General features: G+C 36.8%; 1 protein-coding gene across 1 annotated transcript in view; it reads right to left on the minus strand.

Annotated features, from left to right (window-relative positions):
* CNOT10 (CCR4-NOT transcription complex, subunit 10) overlaps nucleotides 1-21,677 on the minus strand; it is a 34,738-nt gene that overhangs the window by 11,045 nt on the left and 2,016 nt on the right. Inside the window, exons 2-12 of the mRNA XM_010007614.1 lie at nucleotides 16,960-17,051; nucleotides 13,153-13,314; nucleotides 12,467-12,617; nucleotides 11,358-11,503; nucleotides 10,324-10,410; nucleotides 9,518-9,601; nucleotides 8,408-8,525; nucleotides 6,451-6,600; nucleotides 5,960-6,162; nucleotides 2,188-2,309; nucleotides 1,381-1,557 (exon numbers count right to left, since the gene is read on the minus strand). Of these exons, the coding sequence (XP_010005916.1) occupies nucleotides 1,381-1,557; nucleotides 2,188-2,309; nucleotides 5,960-6,162; nucleotides 6,451-6,600; nucleotides 8,408-8,525; nucleotides 9,518-9,601; nucleotides 10,324-10,410; nucleotides 11,358-11,503; nucleotides 12,467-12,617; nucleotides 13,153-13,314; nucleotides 16,960-17,051 (1,492 nt within the window). The remainder of the gene's footprint in view (nucleotides 1-1,380; nucleotides 1,558-2,187; nucleotides 2,310-5,959; nucleotides 6,163-6,450; nucleotides 6,601-8,407; nucleotides 8,526-9,517; nucleotides 9,602-10,323; nucleotides 10,411-11,357; nucleotides 11,504-12,466; nucleotides 12,618-13,152; nucleotides 13,315-16,959; nucleotides 17,052-21,677) is intronic.

Genomic DNA, 21,677 nt, shown 5'->3' on the forward strand with positions numbered 1-21,677 from the left:
CCCTAGGAATCTTAAAAGCTAATTACATAAATATTCTAGAAAGATAAACCACAAAGTGCTACAGCTTCCTTTAGACTTCTGGCTGCCTTTTATTTTTATTATTATTTTTAAATTTCTCTAAAAAAAAGAAATAAAATTCCACTTTATCAGTGACATTTGGCTTTTTTTGCTCTATTTAAAAAGCATGCAATTTTTTTCCCCAGTAAGCTGAAAGACAATCTCCTTCTGGAATGAGAGTCTACAAGAGGGTTAACAGCTGCATCTTGGCAAAGCCACACACTAAGGTTTAGAAATTACAGATTAAAAACTGGAATTAAAACTGAGTCTATCTACTTACCAAGAACTTTTTGTGGATGCAGCTTCACAACTAGTTATTACAAAGAGGTAAGTTAACTTTAACTTAGACCGTCAAAACAGATAGCAACAGACTCCAAGGAAACCTGTACTCAACACTGTTTATGCATTTGCCAAAAATTAGATTTAAAAAATATCCTTAACCACTGAAAGTATTCTCTGCTTTCTGGCAAATAACAGAAGAATCTGAATCAGTCTCAGCCAGATCAATTAGTGGGATTTGCTTCAAAACCATCCTGTTCAATTAGTGTGATTTTCTTAAAATGCTTTATCTCTTTTACTGTTCTCTTGCAGAGGGTCCTTTGTCAGAAGGAAAAATCGTTGGAGAACCTTTCAGAATATGAGGCACAAATTCAAGAACAGCCTGCTTTGTTGCTGGATATTTTGAAATTGGCAGTGACCACTGGAATATATAAGACCTCCCCCAGATTTTACTTATATCTTTTTTTTTCCTAAAATGAAATTTATGAAGCAATAGCTCTATGTGGTTTTCCTACTTATCTTCTAAATCTAGTTTCCCATTTCTAGTCTAAATCAAACACAACAAAGATTATTAGGGCTGATGAATGCTAAATCTGATCATGGGGAAACGTTTACAACTAAGCTGCTAGACATTTATATATTGAAGTACTTGGTGCACGTGCACTCATACAAATAAAAGTCACTGTAACGTGAGAAACTTCACTTACAATTAGAGAAATATGAATATGCACTGCAGGAGGGTGTGGGAAAACATAACATTTGCAGCACAGAAAATAAGATGGCCAATGAAAAAAAGAATGTCACTGTCTAACTTATTAAAGTTGTTAGGACTGGAAGGAATCAACTTGGTATTTTATTCTTAAGCATACCAGCAGTCAAAAGAATGAGCAGATAAACAATTTCCTTGGATATCCAAACAGTGCTAAGAGAATTTACCAAAAAATTATTTTTTTCTGCTGGCCAAATAAGATAGGTAGCAGAGACAGACTGTCAGCCCCAAGTTACTCTGGACTAAAATTAAGGGTTTTATGCAATTCTGTTTACCTGCATGCTTCACTGCTTTCACTGTTTTCTGTATTTCCCCCCAGCTGATTACTAGTTTTAGATCCATTTTCCTGCTTTGGCTCCTGCTGATCTTCTGGCAGTAGCAGCAAGGCATTTCGTAGACAAATGGCTGCAAATTCCATACTTGCTACAGGTATTGCTGAGGACTGCCCATCACTTAAAGAGACACAGAAGTTAGCCAGTGAGTAGCAATCCTACTAAATTAAAATATAAAAGCAGAGCTCCAGAAAGATCCGAGTGCAGAGAAAACTTTATCCTAAAAAACTGAAATCATCTTTTAATATAACACATTTAATTTATAAAGAAGTACGTATTTTGCTATTCATATATGTGGAAAGTACAGCACAATGCCCAAACAGAGTGAGCAGTTACAATCACATTAAGAAGTTTTCTTGTTTTTCTTTATGTCCTGAAGTTTTATGATAGAGCAACTAGATTCTTCCTGCACTTTAGAAAAATGGATTACTGAAAAAAAATATATTTTAAGTGAGAAAAAAGAGGACAGATGTAGCTAACAAAATACAAACTTCAGATAAATGATTATAAGCTTCAATGGCCTTTTTAGTTACAATGAACACACAGTTAAGCCCTCTGCTGGCCATCATAGATCAGAGAGCCAAATTATCTTAAGGACTCATCAAGCATTTTAGCATGCCGCTCTCTCTTCTGGACATTAATAATTCCACAGTTTAAAAACTGTCACAGAATAGCTGTTTAAAATCCTGATAAGCAGATATTTACAAATCTATGAAACCAAAATAAAGAGCCCACGGAAAACATACTTACTTATAAACAACGTTCTGTATTGACTGGGATGCCAGGACTATCTTACGGTGGTAGCCTTGACCTACTATAGATTGCACAATTCCCTTTTTGCTGGGAAGACCTTTAGTTTCTTGTTCTGATGTCTGAAAGGAAAACAAAAATAAAAGGAGGACTAAAATATAACAGATGTTGAATGAGAGCTTAACAAAATATGTGAAAGCTGGAAGATGACTTTGAACTCTGCTAAAATGTAAGAATTAGTAGTTTATATGGATACAGTTTTAAATAATAAGTACCATGAAGGATCAGGGACCTTCTATTGTCTTTGTGTTGCACAGAGATTTTACTGCACACACTGCAACCACAGATTAGTTACGACAGCTTGTCTGATAGCCCACTGACCTAGTTTCTCCTGTGTTTTGAAAGCAAAAGAACAATGAACCAAGTAGTATTAAAAGAGCTGCTAGGAAATCTAAAAAGAAATCATATGATCAGCTAAACAAAATTCAGAATTGGCACTGAATGCTTGCCACCTCCTCTCCCTGCTTCCACAGCACTCAGGACACGCTCTCTGAAAAAGCTGCTCTCAAACTGTTCCATGGGGAGCATGATGCTGAATTACAAAATATGCAAAGTTACATTAAATTAATATGTTAAATAGATTTTTGAGTATGCAGACATTCTGGGGGTCAAACAAACTTAAAGCAACCTAATTGTCAGTCCCGAGAATTCTCTTTACACCATATTTACTAGGGTTTGTTTCTTTGTTTTACTATGAGCCATCTCAACTTTGTTGTTAAGTAGAATAAGTTGTGGAGAGTTGTAAGGAAAGATTTATCCTAGACCTGTATTTGAAAAATCTATCACTTTTCAGAAAATTTATCTGAATCTACTTTGATATACTGACATTATAGTGGCATTTACTGTTAAACAGAAACAAACACAAATGGTTAGTTTGGGTATGAAGAATACATTTTTAAAAATGCATTTTAAAAAGTGCAGAAGGGAATGATCTTCCATCTATATTTTATAAACTAAAATACTACAGCAAGTGAAAGCTATACTTTTCTGGTGTTCTGAGCATAAATATGCACCCATACTTAGATATCAAGGAATAGTATTGCAAATTGAGTTACAAGCTCAAATTTAACACACTACTGATTTTAGGGCCTCACTTATCATGTTGCAAATTATCTCAGAATTTAAAGACACTTCCCCTTTAATATTAAAATAATGCAAATTATATTATTTTCTTGTAAGGATTACAACTTTAGGAAGCAGCAAATTGGGATTTTTTGTGTCACAAACTCAAGGTCTCTGGTACACCACACAACATCACAACTGTAGGAGGAAGAAAGATAGGCTTCAGGAGCCTGGCATGATCTACTGCTTCAGCCAGTCTGCAGTAAATAAAGAAGTGCCCCACAAGGGTCTGCATTTCCCTCACCCAGACTGTTAAACACTGTTCTCATAAACAAAATCCCACCTTTGTCTTTTGCCCCAAAATCTATGCTAATCCAGTCTCCCATATCCAGCTTTCTCCTAGAGGTGATCAGCTGTGTCTTCTTTATCTGTGTTAGACTTGTAACCAGCAGGATAGACACAGAAAATAGCAAAATTAGAATGAAGAAAGCTGTTCTTCCTGCACCTGTCATGCTTTATAAAACTAAGTACACTGAACTATCTGACAACAGCTACCACATACACAAGTCAAAGCCAGTGCCATTTTTGACCCAACACTCCTGAAGCTTCAATGCTGTGCCTGTAGAGTGGGGATTTAAGCAAACCTCCCCCCTGTGAAGCTGTAAAGCTGTTAATAACTTTCTGAAATCTGCTGAAATAGAGACAGCAGAAGAGTTACAAGTTTTGTATTTGGAAGGATTTGGATAGTGCATAGTTTAAAATGGTGCAGAGGCCACCCAGAAAGGGAAAACAGAATTCAGAGCGGGGAAGTTCAGAGTGACTATAGACTCATAGAATGGTTTGTGTTGGAGGGGACCTTAAAGATCATCTAGCTCCAACCCCCCTCCATGGGCAGGGCCACTTCCCACTAGACCAGGTTGCTCAAAGCCCCATCCAACCTGGCCTTGAACATCTCCAGGCCAGAACACCCTCAGCTTCCCTGGGTAACCTGTCCCAGCGTCTCAGGTTTTGGCTGGATGAAAAGAAGGAAGAACACATGCCAAGACTATAGTGGAAACCAGGGCACATTTTGTTGTTATCTACATCCACCGTAGTCCTTTAAATTAAGACCACTCTGAATTAGGATAGTGGATTTGCAGCAGACAGAATTAAACAAGAAGTGCTTAAGGAGTTTATGTTACTTCTACATCAAGAAAACTAATAATAATTGAGAACATCCCAAGAAGGAAAATTCTCTTTAAGCAAATACTTTCAGTATCCTCTACAAGAGTATTTGCATCTTCCAATAAAATTCTAGGACACAGTGCTATATTTTGCTTTTAACAAGATTATTAATCAGTCTGATCCAATCACCATATTTGTGAAAACAAAAAAACAAACCTTACTGTCTGCTAAAACAGTAACAACACATTTTCAGTTATATCTTTTACACACTAGTATCTAGCCTTAAAGGAGAGACAAAGGATGTCTACTGGATAGTTGTGTGTTTTCTCCTACTACTCCAGCTAAAACTTAAGGTATAGTCTCATCATTTCAGTGGCTGTAATGCAACTCCTAGAGAGTCAGAACATAAAAAATCCAAGATGTTTCAGTCAAAAATCATCCCCCCAAAAAGAAAAGCACCACCTTCCTCCTCAAACCATCAGCAACAAAAGCTATCACACATGTTTCTGTGCATCAAACCTCAATGCTAACATTAAATATCAAAGAGCAGCCATCAAAATGTTCATTCCTTAGATACTATAATTGGTCACCAACTCCTTTCTTAATTGCCATTTCTGCAATCCAGGAATGGAAAACCTTGGAAGTACAGAACATAGTACATAGAAAAGACCTTGTGCAAGTTTAATTCCTCTGTTCACACAAGAGACACAGAATTACCTGTGGGGTTTTTTTTGTTTGTTTGGCTTTAATATATACCATATATGTGTATCCATAATACATATATATAATAAATCAACTCAAAATATTTTTCTGCCAATAAGTGTGGAAAGCTGAGGCATCATAAAATATCCATAAATAGTAGATAAAACTATTAATGTTAGTACATTTAAAATAGAAAGAATGCACTACAGAAAGAACATTTTTCTTGGGTGATACCTCATTGGAGAATACTGACTTCTTTCCAAATAATATTTTAATGTTTATTTCTAAAATTATTTCAAGACAAAGTAAGGTAAACTATCAGATGTCTTAGCAAAAGCTAAAGTACTCTAAATTAATTCTGGAATACCCATTCAGATTATGAGCTGGAATTCCAAACGGATGTGATGGCAAATTGCCAAAACAAAATCATGTTTAAATAGCATCTCCAGCAAAAACTTGTAACTTACAGTAGAGCTATAACAGCCACTTGACTGCTTTCTCATGTCAATCTTTTGAAAAGCTTACTCAAATTCTTCTGATTTTAGAAAAGTCAATTAAAGATTGTGTCTCAAGACACTGTTTCTATAGTAGTTTTTCTCCACCTGTTGCAGCTTCAGACTAAACAGCAACACTTATATGTAGAATTAATCTGGACTTACAGAGAGGTGTTGCAGTGTCAGGCCTTTAAAATGCATTGTTCAACCCCAGATATTACTTCTTCCTTTCTGATATCAAATGTATTCCATGACTATGATCAAAAGAAGGAATTTGCAAGTCTACTTACCCCCTTATTGGCAGCAATGCAGCATTCTGCTATTCTCAGCCAAAGACGAGGGTTTGAGTGATAAACCTGGACTGCCTCAATCAGGCATTCAAAGGCAGCTAAGGGCCTCCCAATATGCAAGAGCTGAATGCCACAATTGTAGAGTAACTCATACCGTTTGTTAGTCAGTAGCGTGCACATGGGTCTCCCTGAAAATTTTTTACCTGCAAAAAAAGGATAACTTAATATTTATTGGATGGACAGGTCAGGAGAGCTGAAAACATAACTCACGGAAAAGGAGGGAAGCTGTGGGAAACACCCAAAAACTGCCTTTCGTCACAGAAATTCACTAGCCTCTCTCTGGAAATAAATGCCTTCCACATCAAAGCTGGTAACAAAGACAAATGAACTGTATTCTTAATAAAGGTTGAAGTACATTAAATGCTAAACAGGTATGTTCATTGTCACTTAGGGTAAATGTAATATAATACTGTTGAAGTAATAATACTCACCCAGATCTGAGCTACCCGTTCCTAGCTGTGCACACGCATTATCATTTTCTTGCAAAGCTTTTTTAAAGTAAAAAATTCCTAAATTGTGCTTTCCCATTGCAAAGTGGATACAGCCAAGATTGTTCCAGAACATACACCTTAAGCATTCACCTGAGAGAACAACAAAAGACCATTTTCTTAAAGTGAAAAGTGTTATTGAGCCCACAAAATGTTCCCATCACTCTCTCATGGGTCAGCATATTATGGTAGTTTATTTAAAATGTTCTTCAGCAAGACATTAATGGATTATGTAGTTACATCCCTGACTCACAAGCATTTCCATAATCTGTACATCTGTATACCACTCTAGTTCTCTTAGACAGTTAACCTGAAATGAACTATATGTAAGCAGCCATAGATTTCCAGATCTTATGCATGATATTCCAGAAGAGCCAGGTATCAGGCCAAATTGTCAGCCTGCAAGTTGACATCAATTGTCCTGGACATTTTCACAGCATTTAGCATACAAGCATGTCACTTTTTCAAATGACTCTTATAAAAGCAGAAAAGTTCTCAAATTATACTACCTGTTGACGTTTTATAAAATAAACAAACATATACACCTAACCATACAAGCAGGAAATGCACCCTCCTTCCTAAATACATCATGTTCAGGTAACACTGTAAGAAGCTTCTTCTAAATAATAAAGGACAGAAAATTTTGACTTATCTGCCAGTAATTTAAGTTTTACAGGGTTACCATGATAAAAAAAGAACAAGGAAAAACACAACACACCCTAAAATTCCAAACAAAGGAGAAACAGACCATTAACATACTAACCAGATATTATTTTGATCATAACCTAAAAAGACTATTAAGTGAACATGGTATTGTGCAAAAAAAGCTAGTGAAAAAGTTACATGAAAATGTTGAGTTGTATGAGAATTTCACAAAATGTTAAATTATAAAAAGAAGTTCAAACATAAAATCTGTCAAAAATATAAGTTACAGTAAATTCTAAAAGAAGCATCAAAATATGCCAGAATAGGCATTTTGACAAATATTTTTAATGTTTACCATGAAATATATTTGTAAATACAGAAGCTTACAAAATACACTCAATCTTGTGATTCCCAGGGTCAACTCTGTGACTTCTACAGTCTAATTGCAATCTATGCAGCAATATCTACTAGATAAAAGATTTTAAAGCACTAGAAATTAAGAGCACTACCACAAGAATATCGCTGAACAAAGCAGTAAAGAAATTCAGTATGCAAGATGCAAGTCTTTTTTGAAATACTAATTCTCTGCTGACAGATGCCAGCTTTCTCTCTGGATTTTTCAATTGATGTTTAAACAGTCAACCAAAATCTCAAATATATTTCAATAATATCACATACAGTGAGTGTATATATGCACAACATATGTATTTAGAGCATATAGCTAACATTTATATCAAAAAAAGTGTACACATTCATGTACTGTTTTATCTCTGTGCATGTGTATACACACATACCTTCTAGATATAACAGTAACTTCAAATGATCTACCATAGAAGTCAAACCTTAACACTCCATAAAACATTTGTTTTTCCCCCAGATAATCAATACAACTGCTATCACCTCCTCTCAAGTACAAAATGAAACCTCATTTCTAGATCTAGTAGATTGCCTTTTTTTTCATGTCTTGAATTAGAGACCCAGATATAAGCCTTGCAAATATTACATTTGCACCTTCACAAATCCATTCTCTTAGACATCCACTGCATTTTCTAGAAAGATGTTAAATGAAAAACACAACAGTGTTACGTGAAAGATGAAAAACTTATCTAGCATAGAAACTCGTGACATTCTGGGCCCTTAAGTAATCATTAATATGCTTTAAATGAACATCAATTAGTAGTCCAATCATACTACAGATGTACATACTTGCAGGATAAACCTATTTAAACAGGATAAACCTGTTTTTCTATTTTACCTGTTTTCATGAAGCCTGGATGTTCAGCAATGTTTGCACTGTTTAGAAGCTTCACCGCTTTACGATAATTGCCCCTCAAATATTCAAAATTACTTTTAAGAAAGAGAGAAGGAGCTGACTGTGAAGGAGAAAACAATAGTTAATTAAACTCTTGTTTTATGATTTCTACTGCTAGTGTTAAATCACTCCACAAAAAGCTTACCCCTGCTGCCATTTTTTAAATACATGGGCTTAGGCCTTAACACTTCATGAACTGGCATTTCTTTGTTGAGCATGTGATTAACCCTCACCTCCTCCAAACTACAAAACTATGCATGCCTTTTGTTACTGCTCTGAAACCCAACATTATTCTAGATAATTCTGTCATGGCAATGGCTAAATGCAGAGGATCTTTTTGTTTAAGAGGATCTTTATCCAACCTGCCTTCTAGTACACTTCTCCCCATGCTTCCCTCCCTGCGGAGTTCAACAACTTCCTCCTGGGCTGTGATCTTCCTGGTCTGCCAACAGAGACCTCATGATCCAGAAGGATTTCTGTCAAACTAGCAGCTGTTGAGACTGGCAACAAAAGGGAAGTGCTCTCCTCCCATTCCCTGCTCCTCAGTTAATGTAGAATTTATCTGGGATGGTGGACGTAATTCTGAGTTGAGGCCTCCTATATAAAAGAAGAAACTGCTTTCTAGCAAGAGGTAAGCCTCCAAAAATTGTCAACAAAAAGAAAAACCCAAAAAACTGCATAACCCAGGATTAATCTTTTATGAACTGGTTTAAACCACCAATTACATCAGTTTGTAATACTCTTAACATTTATAGAAAACTGAAACATGTTTTGCACTGCTTGATTTATAAACCAAACTGAACTGGTTTATTATATAGTGTTTGGTTGTTGTTTTGACATCATTAATAAAGTGCATTTTTCTTAACTCTAAATAGTGCAAATAAGAGAATTCTACACTAACTACACCTGCTGAAAAGAGAAAACAAACCCAGCTGCCTACATAAAGCATTATTTCAGACATCCATCCTCAGTAAGACCATTCTTTGTAAAGACAGTTAGCAACCTCAGTTCAGTTCAGATCAAGATTAGAAAAACAATAGACTTAATACTTACATTCCCAGCTGTATTCATAACAGATTTGATCTCCCTCTTGCATGCTTTCAGTGACTTCATCTGGATATAGGCTCTCACCTTATACTGTTAAAAAATTAAAAGTGTTAAATAAAAACTAGTAACTTGTGCAGGGTTTGCAAGATGAAACATATCTAGAAATTTATTACAGAATATTTTATATACATCTTAAAAAATAGGTAATAAAAAGCTGTTCAAAAAGCCTTCCTGAAAATGAAATTCTATTCAAACTTGCAGCAACAAATTCATAGGCTTCATATTTACAGTAAGCAGATGCACATTTTGTTCAATGCTGAATAGTTATTCTATATTCCAAATCAGATACTAGCACTTACAATGACAAACTAATTAAACTAACGTAACCTCTTAATTCAGACATTTACCTACTAAACTGAAAACACCAATAAGTAAAAGCTGAAAGAGAAACATTTTGCTTCTTCACTTTTTTTTTCCCCACAGAACCATACAGTGAAATAAAACCTTAGCTGATTTAGACTGATGGACATCTAACAGATACAAAGTCAGTGCAGCTAACTGCAGTTTAAAAAAAATATAATAAACTGCAAGGATTGAAATTTGGGATTTTTTTGTCTTAGGTCAGTTTTTCCTGTACATGGATCTTAAAAAAAGGCTGAGTTAAGTCAATTAATTCTTTTGTTTTACAGCATCAAATTCAAAGAGAGAGAGAGTATCACAATTCATGCTGAACCAGATTTGAAGCAGCTGACACTCAGTTTTAAGAAAAACTTGGACTGATGTTCTTGTATTAATCATAAGCAGATACTTACCTGATGTATCTTAGATTTAGCAACTTCTATTAAAGTTCCACTTTCAGCTTTTTGATTTGAGGAGTCTTTATTTGCACTATTACCTGACTGAGTGTCAAACAAAACAAAAAAAGGGAAGTGTTACTAACAGTAATGTTTTAAATTCAATTTACAGATTCTTTCATAAGCTATTTTTATCAATCTCACATGAAGTAAAATATTTAATACCCAGAAATACGCAAGCCAGTAAATACTGTAAATTGGAGCTTAAAAATGAAAATCCAGAACAACCCCACCAGCCTATGAAGAGCAGAATTCTACAGTAACATTAGTGTTATGTTATATATTGCTCTGCTGTTGAGATATTTTAAGAATTCTCTTAGCTAGAAGGATGATACGCGTATTCTGGAGCCTCTATTTAATATTTTATTAAATAAAATTACTGTGCACTTTAAGATAAAATGTTTTCTTAAGTGGGACATTCCATCAACAGGAGAAGAGAAAACTGTCCTCTTTTTCATTCCAAGCCACTACTTATTCTAATTATTTTTTCCCAAAAGATACAGACAAAAGACTTCATTTGAAAGTATGCCCCACACTTTTAGAAATACTAAGTATAAAAGCTTCTTGATTTCCCATACTCTACAGAATTGCAATTCCTCTCTGATACTGGTTTCTCTTCCAAACTTAGGCTCTCATATGGTCATAATTCAAGACAAAAAACCAAAAATATGTATATTTGACTGTGCAGACAACTGTCTTTCCAATACTAGTTTCTGACATAAAAAACAATTCTTATCTCCCAGGGCATAAGGGAGAAGGGTAGAAGAGCAGGAATAAACAGCTGCTGCATACAGTTGACTCAGTTATTAACACATTAACACATATAAACATTATTTATTTATTATTAACATTATTAACACATAAATTGCTGTCTGAAGTTTTCTAAATCTAACAGTTTTATAATTTCAAATTATTTAAAAAAGTAATATTGGATTGAGTTATTGCATGCTTCTAGGAAAGAATTAATGGCATTCATACAGTTTTAAAGTTACCTCATTTTTTCCATTCTTGCTGTTATTGTTGCCCTGTGAAATCATTTTTTCCAGAACAGCAAGTAGATGTAAGGCCTTTTCAGCTTGGTAAGTTAGCAGGTATAAGTCTACAAGTAAGAAGCACACAGCCTGGGCGAATTTCTCCTCTGCAGAAAGCAAAGAAGTAACAATTATTTTACAGCTCTAAAAACAATCCTTCAAAACATGACTGAATTTAAAAAAATTTACTACAAAGTGCATCTATGCAACATTATGAGAAAAACAGATAAGAAAAAAAATGCAGACATCTACACAACGTAGACAAACACATACAGTAGAAAAAAAAACATATTTAAATGGCATCAGCATAAAAGCACAGACTAAAGACAGCTTAACACATATTTCATGTTTATTGATTTTGAGAATTGGTCTAAGCAGATCAGCACCAAAGATCCAGTGTCTAAATAGACAGTTAGAACCATGTGCACACATAGAATCCCATAGAACTTGAAAGGATTCCATACAAACAGATGTCTGCTTGGCTGGCTTCACAGAGTAATTCCCAAATAGGCATATTGAAAGTAGAGAGGAACTGAAGGAGAAACACAGTAGTGTTTACTTAATTTATTGACACACACACACCCCTTCAGCCTTGTCACCTCTAAAATTCAACAAGGATTATTAAGTTACTTGGTACACTTACGGCAATTCCACCATACAGGGTGCCACAGCTTATAAAAGCTGGAGCACATACAGTTAGGGAATGTAGATATTTAAGTTTGTAAGTACCCTGAAAAATACAGACCCACCCGTGAAGTTGTATGATTACTCAAAATAATAGATTTTAAATAATTTAATTAGCTTGTACATATTATTTGTATAAATACCTTTTAAAGTTGTCAAAAAAGATTTCAGTTTCATTAAGTAGATATATCTGCTAAATATCTCTGAAGTACCTTCCCCCCAGATTCAATTGTTGGTCATCATAAAAGCAAAACATAGTCTTCATTCCAAAAACTGTCTAATTTTTTACAACCCTATTGAGCAATTCAGAAATCACTTGTCTGATAGTGAGAAAGCCCAAATGATCTTTTAGTTATTGAATAAAATTAGTCTTTCCATCTACATACCAAAAGGTTCTATAAACTGGTAGAGCTTCTCCCCAACTGATATTGCTTCAGTATATTGACGCAGATGATACAAAATAACAGCTTGATTGTAGTACAGCATACTATTTTCAACATCATCTAAACCATCCATCTCTTCAACAGCAGAGTGAACCTGAAAAAAAAACCCCACCAAACCCACCTCATTTCACCACTTTCAATACCCATGAATTTAAAAAGCATCAAATATTTTACAAAATTAATCCCTCTAAAAATAGGTCAGTAAGAATAAAAAGGCAACAAACCTTATTGTTGTTCAACATCGAGCCAGTACAAAAAATAACAATTAAATAGAAGCTGTCAATTGACCAGTAAAGTATCTTTTTCACTTTTGCATTTTATATTCAATTACTTCAAACTATTTCAGGTTAAGGAACTTTCTATTGAAACAATGTAGCAGGTCTTTCTACAAATATAATCCCTAGAAAGTTTAACCTTAGGATCAATTTCAATAACAACTAGAAACACACCTATAAAAGCAGTGTCCTAAATGACAAACAGATTCAGAAGTTTAAAAGTAATGTTACTTTCTTCCTCCTTTATCAAATATAGGAGACAAAAGGCAGAAGTTTTTTTCCTATTTCACTGGAGGATGTAAGCATAATCAACAGGATTCAAAATCAAGCACTGTGTCAATATGTTTGCATTACCTGGTTCTTCAGCTGGTTAAGGGTTTGTCTCAAATTGTCTGTTGTGGTCTGGTTACTTCTACAGAACTCTGCAACAGCAGTATTCAAAGTTATTTTGTAGTCATCTTTGTTGATGTCTTGAAGGGTATTTAGGTGTTGTAAACAGGCATCATAGTTTCCAGCCTGGAAAGGGCATATATGTCAGAAACATGCATTAGAAGATACAAAGTTTAAACTAAGGTACTAGTCTAAGTTTTAATGAAAGTATCCTCTGTAAATTTAGAGAGCAACATAGTATTTTCCTCATCAAGGCAAGTAAAGCAAACTAAATGTCTTAACACATACTTCATCATTTATACAGATTAATATGTATGAGAAGTAAGCCTTAAAATTGAAGTGACATCCAAAGTTCAAGAATAATTTTGTGGAGGAAGGACAAATGGAGTAGTCAATTAATATAAAGAGATGTTTCCACAAAAAGTGTTATTCTGATTTCTCTTCATCGTATTATTTTGAATTTCAATATTATTTCCTCAGTTTCCATAATCTTTCCCAGTAAAATGTGCACCGAGCAGCTGCAGTTGCTTATGTAAGTCCCAGCCATTTATGTCCATTGTTCATCTGCAGAGACTGTGAATTATGACTTAGTCTGTGGGAGTCAGCTTTAGACAGGTTGGAAAAAGAGCGTATTTCTTTCCCAGTACAGGTTTAAATAATATTTTTACAAGTATTAGCTGCTGAATGAAGTATTCAATCACTTAGGCACGTCTAAACAGAAACTAGGACCCAAGCATGATGCTCCTCCAAGGTGTGAATTAATCAAGAAATCCCTCTTTGACCTCAGGAATAGGCAAGGACTTCAGATGGCTCATCTCTTTCTGCTTTCTGTTTTAGTCTTTTCTGTATTTATGCAGGAGGATTTTAGCAGCATCGGGGAATGAAACAACTCTAGACTCTTTCAACTTTATTAAGCCTAAATGATCCTTCACACTCCACTGTTCAATTCCTGTCCATGATAATCACCAACACATCTTCCCTATCAGGATTACTTCCAATCTGGTCAATCAGATATGCAGATTTGTTTCAACCTCTCTCAATGCTTCACAATCAAAAACTATGCTCTTGAGTACCAGAACCACTCTGTACCTCTTCCTACTTTTTAAAGTGTTGTTCCACAGAACTTCTCCTGGGCTTATGCCTTATTACCTCTATTAAGTGAAAAATTACAACAGAGAAGGGCCCTGTGGTCCTTCTGCCTTCCCCTAGAAAAGCTGTCTTTCTGTCACTACTCTCAACAGAGCCATCCCAGTTTCTGCAAGTCTCCTGTGAAAGTTACACAATTTACAGGGAGGTGTAGCAGGACATGGAGTGATACTCAGTATTTCCACAACCCTGAGTATTTACAGCATGGGTTGCCTAGTGAACATGTGCATAAACACAGGAACTTGAAACTCAACTGCTGGCATGCTCTTTAATTGAGACAGTTCATCTCCCAATTATTTTCTTTATGTATTCACACTCAGAGCTTCTCTTCAACAGGAACAGCTTTTGGATCACCACACAAGGCTTCCCACTAGAGGTGGACTAAAAACCTTGAACACTTAAATGCTCAACTTACTGAAAAATAAAATTACAAAAAATGTTTCTGTCTTAGCTCAAACAAGGACATTTTGTGATGTTTTTCCTCAACCAATGGTCCTTTACCCTACTTTACTAGACAGGATCTAGAACATAATACTCTATTCCAGTAATTCTATCAAGACTGAAATTAGAAGTGAAATATGATAAAGTAGTATTCATGGCAACCCACAAAGCTATTTACAGCAACTCAATAACAAGCAAAATTGACAAACAAGGCACCAGACTAATGCTGATGACATCTGTCATCACCTCACAACTTCATGAACTTAATGAGTTCTTAAAGAAAAAAATAATGAGATAAACAAGATATGCTGGACCAGTATAAAACTAAAGCTTAAATCCTCAGCAGATTGAAAATAATTTTAGGCATGTAGATCTGTGGACAAGGTGGAAAAAAGACAATTCTTTCCTGTGCTTTCCACTCTCAGAACCAAACGACAATGAGCAAGTTCTTGGAAAAGAGTAACTGAGCTAGAAAGCATTCAAGAAGACCTCAGTGAACATCAGCTGCAGTCAGTTTAAGGACCAACTCCATGTACTTGATGCAACAACATTCCAGACAAACTAAAATAATGAGTGAAACATACAAGCAGGAATCTAAAAAGACAGTATTTTGATTCCCCCTCTATCTATTTAACACATCCAGAACTGAATTTTGCAAAACATTGTGGAGATAGAGATACAGCAATTGAAAGGAAAAGCAAACATATTTCCTGTCACTTGCTATATGAAATAAAATTAGAAGACTATACAAATAAAGTAGTAAACTAAAAGACCTGGTACCTGATTTTTAACACACGCAAAAACAAATATTCCAAGAAACACAAAACAGGTAGTAAACACCGCTCGTAGGTGTTGTGTGTTGAAGAACATACTTTAGTGTAAAGTGACAAAACAGTGCTTTATGTAAAAGAATACAGAAAGATGCTGTCCTGTTTTGATCCAGGATGAAGCCACTTTTCCTTTTATTGATTTTTTTTTTTTTTTCCTTCAGTAAGCTCTCTTTTAACTAGCAGTAAGTGTTCCAGCTAGGACTGATAACACTGGAATGTTTATGTTACTGCTGGGACTCCAAGGTCACGTCTTTGCCCAGCCAGCTGAGGCACAATCAGGAGATCTATGACCCCCCCCGTAGGAGGCTGAGTTAGATAGACAGCAAAATTGGCCAGAGATACTCAATTTCATATATCTACAAAAGCTCAGATGAAGGTCAGAGATCACAGAAGACAACTTCCTTCCTGCTTCTTCTTCCCTTCTCTTCCCTCCATGGCTGGTGTCCAGGGAGGACTCCATCCATCCATCCATTACCATCAACCCCCAGGCTCGAGCTCTCCTGACCCTCACCACTCTGCTCTCTCTCCAGCAGCGCCAGGACTTCTTGGGACTGTTTGCAGTTCAGGAGATGCTGTGGGAGTTGATGAGGGTGGGGGGAGGCAAGAGGCTTTTGCACATTTCTGAACACATTTGTAAATAATTGTACATATTTTTCTTTTATCATTAGTGTTTAATTAAAGCTGTGTAGTTTAGTTTTCAATCCAGAGAGTCTCTCATTCTCTCTATGAGGGTGGGGGGAGGCAAGAGGCTTTTGCACATTTCTGAACACATTTGTAAATAATTGTACATATTTTTCTTTTATCATTAGTGTTTAATTAAAGCTGTGTAGTTTAGTTTTCAATCCAGCCAAGCCTCTCTCTCTTTCTCTCTCTCATTCCCTACCTGGGTGGGAGGGGATTGAGAGCATTATTGTCTCTGGTTTAATTGCCAAACCTGAGTTAAACTGTGACAGATGCTAAAAAGAAAAAGGTTCTTTTAAATCCTTTAACACAACATTTTTAGCTTAAAGCAATTGAATTTCCAGAGAGATCATGCATCTCCAACACTGATACAGAACAGCAGCCTGCTTTTTCTAATTAACTCATTAAGCAGCTTTTAAGACTACTTAGTTTTGAGAATCAAGATTAAATGTGCTCTTGCACACTTCATTCAAGTATCCCCATCAGTTTTCTCCCATCAGAGCAGACAGAAAATGTACATGTTGCCTTTATAACACAACTAGTGCTACTTTTGACATAATAACCCATTCATACATTTGCAACTGTGCTGAGAAAACAGGAAAGATAATTATATAAGACCATTTAGCAGTCACGTGGTATAAATCAGAAGTCTCTGAGTTTGGCTTTGTCTTACCAAAAAAGCTTGTAACGCACTGCTTGACAATTCCTTTTCCTGATCAGTAATCCCAGAAGTACTCGCTCCTTCATGTTTCTCGGTACCTTGATCTGTAAAGTGGAGAGAAGATTACAAGAAAGTTTGCAAACATCAGGACAGCTGTTCAGTTTAAACTTTTTGTTCCTTCCAGTTCTCAGGATCCTCCTGCCAGTAAAAGTAATGTTGCTTCCCTGCCACACTAAAACAACTGAAGTTATCCTATACTCCTAGGGAACTCCTCTCCATAAAATATAAATGTAATAATCCTAGCTAAATTACTCTGCTCAATCAATATCCCAAGTCCTGCAAGTTAACTGAGAATGCACACATTTTAGATTTCTCTTTGAAGCTGCAACCATACACTAAGATTACCTTTACTTGCACAAAAATTATCAGTGAAGACCACACAACATAAAGTACCACATTGGGTTAGATGAAAAACCCATACATCTTCTATGCTGCAGCCTAAACAGCAAGCAAGGAAAGATTTAGGGAACAGCATAAAAAACAGCAAACACTGGAACTTCCACACAGCTCCCTGCTTTGGAAGACCAAGTCTCCCTATAAAGAAGAGGCCACAGATAAACCATCATTGTTAAGAATCACTGACAGACCTGATTTATTTTTTAAAGACTCTTTACACTTTTATACTCTTCAATGTACCATACCAAATGCTGTCTAGTGATTATATTGCAAGACCTGAGCAAATGCTACCTATTCACTTCATCAGCCTCACTCCCAGTCTGACAAATCTTTCTTTCAATCTTCTCTCTTTAGAGGTAAGTAGCACAGTTTTTTTCTGCATCTTCCTCACATGCTTTGTCCCAGAATCTTCTCCAGTTCTATTATATCCTTTTCCAGATGAAGACAACAAGAACAATTATGAGGGTGACCTCTTTGAGCATTCATAAAGCAATCTAATGAGGTTTTAATAGTCTTCCATTTCTTTTACGTACTATTCCTAATATTTTACCTTTCGGTCACTGCTGAGCACATTTTCCAGAAAGGAGTCTACGGAACCCATTTATAATTACATAATTAAGAATTTAGTGAAGCTGCATTAAAAACCACAATACAGACATTCCATGTCCAAGAAGCTGAAAAACCCCCACTAAACCCTTCCTTGTACTGAACACAAACTACCAGAGATTAAAAAAAACAACAACACCCAAAAGCACTACACCAGACAGCTTATTTCTAGAAGCACCAAGTTGTGTGCTAGAACACACAGAAATCATTAAATATTTTTAAAACAGAGATCTCATAAACCAGCAATGGCTTCCATTTCTGCAGAAAATGATTTCTTGAATTTCACAGAGGAAGCTTTGCTCTAACCTACCTTTTGCTATCTCAATAGATTAGGCAGGCTTTGTAAATTCAATGTCTTCTTTTTCTTTCCCAGAATTCACAGATGTAATGAAAACTCTGCTAATTTTGTTTTCACTTTGAACAAATGAAAACACTTACCTGTGAGCTCCACTGTAAAATCTATTCCCCATCACCACCAATATATTTGGATCATCAAGATGCTAATTAAGTTAGGATTTTAAAATATCAACAATCTCAAATGCCTAAATTACAAAATAACCCACTGTGACAAAATTAGGGATTCAGCAATTTCAGTACTCTGGGGGGTTGGATTCTCAGAGGATACAGAACTGCACGCACTTGCTATAAAATCTGTGTGTAAGGCATTGATCAACACACTTGCACTGCCTTTTCCTTGAAAGGCAGGAGACAAAGCTAAACCAAAAAAAGCTCAGATGCGCCCAGATTTTCTGCAGCAAATGAGGAAAGGAACAAGAAGTACCTCTCCTTCAAGCTAAATATAGATCTGATTTCTGCTCTAAATCTTATGGTTATACAACTGAACAGAAAACTATCACTCTCTATGGATCTCTAGAACAGCAGCAGACACATTTTCCCTTCATCCTTTCATGCTAACAGTTAACATTACCTGCTTCACTTGCTCAGCATGTCTTTCAGATTATGCTAGTAGAAGTAACCCTAGTGCAAAGACTCTCAAACTTTTGAAGCTCAGAATACTCAGTCTGATCAAGAGGCTACCAGAGTGCCATCAACTGCAGAGTGCATTACTGATTAGTGCCATTGCATTCAAGTTTGTAAAACAAGCATCTCATCTGAAGCTGGGCTTATGGAAGTCTGAATCCTACAGCAAAACATCTTCAGTTAAGTGAAAGATAAACCAATCAGATCATTGTCTAAGTTGTATCATAAAAATACCACTTATATAGCTGTTTTGTGTATTTCCTACGGAAAAATCAGGACAGGTCTGCAGATTTTACTGTGTCTCTAGGTCTGCTGGTAGGTAAAAAAAACACAACAACAACAAAAACCAAAACCCACCACACCTGGGGACTGCTTCAAGCAAAATCAGAGCTGTCCCTTTTCCTATAAAGTCAGTTTTATGGCTGAAATCCAATTAACTGCAGTTATTATGACTCAGTAAACAAAGCAAGTTTGCGAAACCTGAACTGAAAGCTTACGGAGAAAGAACAGAACTGAAGTCCAGCTGATGTAGCTTTCAGCACAGCTCTTTCCTTTGGAAAAAAAACCAAAAACACAACCACCAAACAATACTTTGGCTACTCTCTACCCTTTTTGCCCAAATACACTTGAAACCTGTTAAAGGTCCTTCTACGCTACTGTAATTGTGCCACTCTTATTTAGACCAGGATCTGCTGCTTCAGTTGATCTTTATTATCAAAAGATCTCACAGGCAGGAGTCACCCAAAAGCTGGCTGGCTCAAGATACCAAAAACCCCCTGCACTTCCACTTGAACAGGGGGAGGGAAAAAAAAGTACTCTTGCTCTCTTGGCTGTAAATGGCTACTAAGAGCTTGCAAATAAAACTATTATTTCCATATTTCTTGAGGCACTGGAAAATGAAACAGGTGGGTGGACTGTACCCTGGCAAAGCATAAGCATGCTACTGTGATCATCTACTGATCCTGGGCACTCTTGTTGAAGCATGTGCTGTGGGTAACACACGGCACAGCAGGTCCTATCCACACAGTAGCTGCGATTATCAGTTGGAATATCCGAAACAGCACAGATTCTCTGCTTTACAAATTACAGGACTCGATCTATCTCTGCAAATTGTATTTACACGCAGACTTGTTTAACTCTTCATTTTCTCCAACTTTCACCAGTACAAAACAACCCTAAAGCAAATACACGTCAGACTTGCGATAGGGGTAAAATATGCAACCTGAAAATAGATGAAAACATCAGCTGCTCGGATTTTGATCTGTGGAAAGCTGCTACACTGAGTTTGAAGTTAAACAAGGAAGTCAGGGAATTCTCTTCCCAGTTAGCCACCCTGGGGCTGAGAAGCAGAAACATTGTGTCACAGAGGCTTGTTTGCTTTACAAAAGCAGGCAGTTTCTCCTAACAGAAAGTTACATCAGGTTGGACAGCAGACATTTGGGAAAACTGTCTTCAGGACAGAAGAACAAGCAAAAGCATTAGACTGCCACCTGAAAAGGGAGACTGCTCACCTTATCAGCTTCTGCCACAACAGCATATAAGCAATGAGAAGCCAGACCTCCCACGTACACATACCCAGACACCTGGAGAGTGACTGCAATCGCTACCCTTCTCATACTCCTTATCCACACCTCCAAGGCCTGTGGCTCCTCAGCCCTCTATATTACATCCTGCATGATGTGTGCTGTTGACTACCAGAGCATCTCTGGAATTGTGTTGGGTTTTTTTTAATTTCCAAACTCTACAGACAGGGGGATAAATCTCTTCTTTGTAAGTGAAGGAATCTATCACATGACTCTTGCTCTAATAGTACTTGAAGGGCATGAAAACCAGCCAGAACATTCAGCCTTTTTAAGAAAATAACAAGTTTGGGCACCAGAACTACTATTTTTTTATGAAGCACTGCACTACTAGCATAAATATAATAGACCACTTCAAACCCACACACTTCTCAGCGGGAAGTTATTTGTAACTCACTGCTATGAGCAATGCAGTATGTAGAACACCTTGCCATAGCTCATGTCTTTGATTAGTTTGGGCACATACTTTTAAGCAAGTACAACAAAAACAGACCTTCAAGACTCTGGATAGCTTGGTGCACATAATTCAGTACAGTATACTCATTTTTCCCACAGTCTTTTTCAGATAGTGAGGAGTTTTGTTTTTAGCACCCAGAGAAAAGCATGCTTGAGGCTTTTTGAAATGAGGGTCCCACCACGTAAAACCAACTGAAAAAAACCCAAGACGAGCAGATCCCTTCAGCTTTTCCCCACATCGCCCCCTTCTCCGACCCCGCGGAGCTGCCATCCGAGGGAAGGAACTTTCTCCACAGCCAAGACTTGTGGCACGAAGGGTGGCCCTACAGCAGAGGGACGAGCAGCAGCCTGTCAACGCCAGGGAGCTACGCAGCAGCTGCCCTTGAGGCTTATTTCGAGTGTTTACCGGATGATTTATTTATTGGTTAATCTCGGTGACTTCTCTCCACAGGGTCTTCTCAGGCCTGAGTTTCCGAGAGACCCCCTCACCGCTGAGGCCAAAGCGGCGGTTCAGAGGGAATCAGGCCGAACCCGGGGGGTTAAGAGGCAACACGAAGCGCTCAAGCCCCCCCAGCGCCCCCCGAACACGCCAGTTTAACAACTTAAAGCCCAACTTCTGCAGCGGTGACCGAGCCCACCCCAGGCCCGGAG

This window comes from Chaetura pelagica, unplaced genomic scaffold (genome assembly GCF_000747805.2).
Source record: "Chaetura pelagica isolate M959 unplaced genomic scaffold, ChaPel_1.0 scaffold10, whole genome shotgun sequence".
NCBI lineage: Eukaryota > Metazoa > Chordata > Aves > Apodiformes > Apodidae > Chaetura > Chaetura pelagica.